The 5,000-nt window shown below is 36.4% G+C and overlaps 2 protein-coding genes across 2 annotated transcripts in view; one reads left to right on the top strand and one right to left on the bottom strand.

The window, feature by feature from the left end:
- Positions 1 to 158, bottom strand: part of LOC138019680 (AN1-type zinc finger protein 2B-like) — a 7,076-nt gene extending 6,918 nt beyond the window's left edge. Inside the window, exon 1 of the mRNA XM_068866545.1 lies at positions 1 to 158. This exon is cut by the window's left edge and continues 93 nt beyond it. Within this exon, the coding sequence (XP_068722646.1) occupies positions 1 to 17 (17 nt within the window). The 5' untranslated portion in view covers positions 18 to 158.
- Positions 159 to 205: 47 nt separating this feature from the next.
- The window catches only part of LOC138019679 (isocitrate dehydrogenase [NADP] cytoplasmic-like), an 11,019-nt gene continuing 6,224 nt past the window's right edge, over positions 206 to 5,000 (top strand). Inside the window, exons 1-6 of the mRNA XM_068866544.1 lie at positions 206 to 597; positions 748 to 787; positions 1,393 to 1,499; positions 1,750 to 1,836; positions 2,584 to 2,744; positions 4,695 to 4,841. Of these exons, the coding sequence (XP_068722645.1) occupies positions 582 to 597; positions 748 to 787; positions 1,393 to 1,499; positions 1,750 to 1,836; positions 2,584 to 2,744; positions 4,695 to 4,841 (558 nt within the window). The 5' untranslated portion in view covers positions 206 to 581. The remainder of the gene's footprint in view (positions 598 to 747; positions 788 to 1,392; positions 1,500 to 1,749; positions 1,837 to 2,583; positions 2,745 to 4,694; positions 4,842 to 5,000) is intronic.

Genomic DNA, 5,000 nt, shown 5'->3' with positions numbered 1-5,000 from the left:
TCTGCTTCTTCTGCCATGATCGAACTCTTCTCAGATTGTACTGATTCATCATGGCAATCATTTGTTTATATAATATTTGCTGAGTCATCGTGAGATAGATTTGTTGCCGCAAAAATAACTGATCGAAGAAACTCGAAATTATTTGTGAATACTGAGTAGTTTCCAGTTCCCACAGACCTAGAGGGTGCGGGGAAGGGATGTACAAGTTACCTTGTATGGTAGTCTGAATTTGCGTGACGATCCTTGAACTTTTCAAACAATTTGTATCATATGTTTGTATTTTTACATGTAATACAAAGTTCCTTTGTGCTCTTCGAGCAAAATTGGCTGCCTATTGCTTTGATTCAAAGAATATAGGGTTAATCTTATTCATTAGTTAATTGAGCTCAATTATTCTTCACTGGATCGATCAGTGTCATGTCATGGGAGTGTCTACATTTCCCGTAAAAATTTAATAAGTTTTTTGAGTGAATACAACAGTTGCGTCACGGAGGTCGACTTCGACATCGACATCGCTCTGCATGACATCAGTTATATTGGAGAAACTTGTTTGTTGGGCTTAACTTTTTATCCCCAGCATAATGCATAAAATACAAGGTAAGATTGACTCTTCTATAAAAAATTATTCGTTTTTGATGTATATATGTTATTCAAGAAAAAAGGCGAAGTGAGTACATCTAATTTTGGCAGTGTTCCTTCCTTCTTTGAAACACTCAGGTTCATTGACTTCTTTGCATTTGTCCATAGCTGGTCCTGTAGTTGAAATGAAAGGAGATGAAATGACAAGGTATAGGAAAAATTCGCAAGACTCACTTGAAGATTGTACTATGCGTAGCTTAAGTTGAGTTTAAATACTGAAATAGCTTACATAAGTTGAAATGTTCGGATTTTGCGTTCTTTAGAGACTTCAAACTGAAGTGAGATTAATATTAAAGTACATTCTTCGAGGAACGTACGGCATTTTTTCAATACGATTTAATTAAGGTTTGTTCTGTCGTTTGTTCTCAGAGAATGGAATTACTCGTCTTCACACATGAAGCGGATATTTTTGGATCTTGTCTCAATATTCGAGAGGAAGTTGTGTAAAATTGCGTTCAGATGGTTTTAGCTACATGAGTTATGCATTAATTTAATTAAAGCAAAAGAGTAAAGTAATCAATCTCTATGGTTATTAATCGGAATGCACAGTAAGCTTAAGTGAAAGTGCTGTTTACGGGACATTTTCCAAAAACGTACCCTTAGTTTTGGTTCTTTTCCAATATATATAAGCCCATTGTGCGTCAAATTTCCTTTAAAGGAAAACTGAATTACTTAAGTATTCTGCAGGTTGCATGCATGGACATGCACAAATGTCAGAAAATTAATGTTTACCTACTGTGGTTTTCTTACCAGGGTAATATGGGAGGTAATTAAAGAAAAGCTTCTCTATCCCTATCTGGATGTAGATGTGAAGTCATATGATCTTTCAATTCAGAACAGAGATCAAACAGATGATAAAGGTAGATGGTCTCCCTTAGCTGTTCTTGTTGTTTATTAATCACTTAGGTACCTTTCACATTAGCGTTTTGATTGGCGAATATAAACTGGCTTGGCATACTAAGTAGAGGTTGAGCACTAAACCATTAGGTCCGAGGAATGGCATGTTTGCAGTTCATTGTCAACATCTATTCCTCTGAGATGCAAACCCATTTTCTGGTTTTCGTAAATAATGTTTTTTATAAATCCTGGTATTCTCTGCCTTATTTTTAGTCACAACTGAAGCAGCTGAAGCTGTGAAGCTGTACAGTGTCGGCATCAAGTGCGCTACAATTACTCCAGATGAGAAGCGAGTTGAAGGTTGGTTTCATAACACCAACAACACTTGGCCAGGTTCAATAATAATTGATTTATGTGATGGAGATCACACCATGCCATCAAACCATAGACGGCATGTAATCTTATGTGAAAAGCTGAACATTAAAGCACTTCTTTTCAATTACGCTACTCTTAAAAGGATGTTGCTGGTTTACGCTCGAGGGGCCCACATTGACAACTAGAAAAATCATCTGACAATAAAATCTTTAAGTGTCACAATTGAGCATGGAAGGGTTAAAGCCTCCAAAATAATCATTATTATTAAAAATGTTTAGTTTATTGTTAATGGATCCCAGGACTTCCAAGTGCTAATAGATCACTCTACATGTCAATCTAAATTTGAACCTTGCAACTGTATTCCCTTGTCATCTTGTTTGTCTGCAGTAGAACAGATTTACAATGGCTTGTTAACAGCTGGCCATTGGAATATTATACCCATAGATATCTGGGCCCAGTTTTCCAAAAGCCAATTAATACTAATCCCCAATTAAATACCAACGCAGGTTTTAATTTTACCTGTTAAAAAAAGGGTCTAGTTAACAATGTAATATAATTGTGAAGGAGAACAAAACTGTGAGTCAAAATTGAAAACTAAAATTCTTTTGGAAACTTTAGTTTCCAGGATTTGCTTAATAATGAGCTTTGAACAAATGCTACAGGGCCTTGGTAGTAACAGCAGTTGTAATGCTAATCTATAATGATAAATCATCCCTTTTACAATGACACCAGAGTTTAACTTAAAGAAAATGTGGAAATCACCCAATGGAACGATCCGTAACATCCTTGGAGGAACAGTGTTCAGAGAAGCAATAATCTGCAAAAATATTCCCAGACTGGTACCAGGATGGTCAAAGCCAATCATTATTGGTCGTCATGCCCATGCTGATCAGGTATTTATTTTCAGCAACTTGTTGTATAAATAGACTACTGGTATTATTCCATGAGGACAAGTTAGTTATGACAGTTCTCGAAATTAAAAAAATACTCCAGGTGGTCAAAAGCCGGGCAACTAAACCTGTGAATTTGGTTTCCCTGATAAATGCGTGGTTTCCCATTAGGAAATCTCCCATGATTAACTGCATGCCTTCTTGAGATGCAATTACATAGCGTTGGAGATTCAATGAGTATCCAATAATTTTAAGAGCGCACCTGTGGTTTTTTGTGGAAGTCTGGGTTTAAGTTTTAGCATTTTCAAAAAAGGAGTCTTGGATTGTCCATTGCCTACATGTCTGTGATACTGTCTCAAGACTACATTTTTTATGTGACAACTTTTTGTAAAAGCCGCAGATATTCCAAACGCTGCAAAATGCTCAACTGTGGCAAATTAACACACTACTACTTGCTGTCATTTGGTGAGAATCTCTCCTGGAAACATCATATTTTACAAAAAAGCCTCGAAAATAAGTATATCGATCGGTATTATTGCTAGGTTAAGACGTTTTGTGCCAGTTAATGCTTTACAACATATTTACAGATCACTGATTCAAGGTTCCGTATTTATTATATGGTATAACAGTGTGAGGCAAAGCAGGAAAAACACACAGAAACATAATCTTATCTCTTCAGAAACGTGCTCTTTGTCTTATGCTTTTTTGTGATTATTTGTAAAACTCACGCAATACCCCTCTTCATCTCTTAGTCTATTACCTCTAGATCTTCTTTACTTCAAGTCAGTTGCCGTCTTAATACATGACATCTCAAATAATATATCGCCACTCCAAATAAGTAATTTATTTCATTACCAACATAATATTCATTCATATAACACAAGATCATCAACAAGAGGTAACTTCTTTCTTGAATACTCTAGAATAAACAAGCAAAATACGTTTTTTTCAAGGGATGGTGTTAGAATCTGGAATAGCTTTATATCTAATGAATTTCGTCAAATGCCTAAAACGAAATTTAAATACAACATTCACAATGCCCTCTTTCAGAAACAAATGAATATATTGATTTATTGGATTTGAATATGCCGTGAAAACTGAACTTATTATATTTGCATTATCCTTCCAGTTTCTCATGCAAGTTGTTTAATTTTCCTATGAATTCCCTTTCGTTGCTTTCTTGGTTTCATTACCTGATTCGTACTTCATACTTAGTTCAATAAGTTATTTTTATGTGTTGTAAAATAATATTTAAATTAATTTTATGCATCAAACCACTGCTTGCCTCAAATAGCTGTAGCTAACTGCGAGCAGTGCTCCATCATATTTGTTATGTTCCAAACTTTGTAATAAACTTGTTGATGTTGTTGTTGTTTTCTATTTTTGGCTGGATTGTCCATTGTTTTTTTCTTTGGGCAACCAGGCTTTTCATTTTGCCTGAAAAACTGATCACCCCGGTAAACCGATACATGTAATTTCAAGCAAGTGTTATGAGGTAGTAGTAATAATATATAACCAGCAGCTAGCCAAGGAGGGACACAATGCCAACCAACAAGAGGAAAAATGTAAAAGGAACGGGAAAGGAAAGGAAATTTATTTAAGTGTCTAGTTGTTCTAGCACTGGAGCACTATTTGGGGACACCAAAATTAACAATTAACGCAAATCAAGTCAAATGCTGGTTTTGAGGAGAGGGAAAAACCAAGTGAGAGGAGAGTAGGGAGCAGTTTAGGAGAAAACAACACCATAAGAAAAAAGACTGGGAAGGGGGAGGGGGTTTGGGTTAGGTTTAGCCCCTCCCTCCTCCCTCCTCACGGCCCATGATGTTGCTATGTTTGTTTGATCAGTTTCTCTATGCTCTGCTTGTATTTTACAAACCTGCACAAAACAAAAGGGAGGTGTCCTATTTAAAAGGGGAGTGTCCTAAATGATGATTTTCTTTCATGGTGAATCAGTACAAAGCAACAGACTTTGTTGTTCCTGGCCCTGGCAAAGTGGAGATAATTTACACCCCCTCCGATGGCAGTAAACCAATCAAATACCTTGTGCACAACTTTAGCAATGAGGGTGGAGTGTCCATGGGCATGTTTAACACAGATGAGGTAAGTAAAGGTCTCTATGCTTAGATTATCCCACTCCTAGAAAACTAAATCTGAGACAGAACACAGGGGTTTCGATATTTTTTTTCCATAAGTAGTTGGCAATGGTGGATGGCAGTTGTGCTCCCACCATAAACTCAACCACAAGAGCCCAATACACGG

The sequence above is a fragment of the Montipora capricornis genome, chromosome 10, assembly GCF_036669925.1.
Source record: "Montipora capricornis isolate CH-2021 chromosome 10, ASM3666992v2, whole genome shotgun sequence".
Taxonomy (NCBI): Eukaryota; Metazoa; Cnidaria; class Anthozoa; order Scleractinia; family Acroporidae; genus Montipora; species Montipora capricornis.
This window is presented reverse-complemented; position numbering and strand designations above follow the sequence as displayed.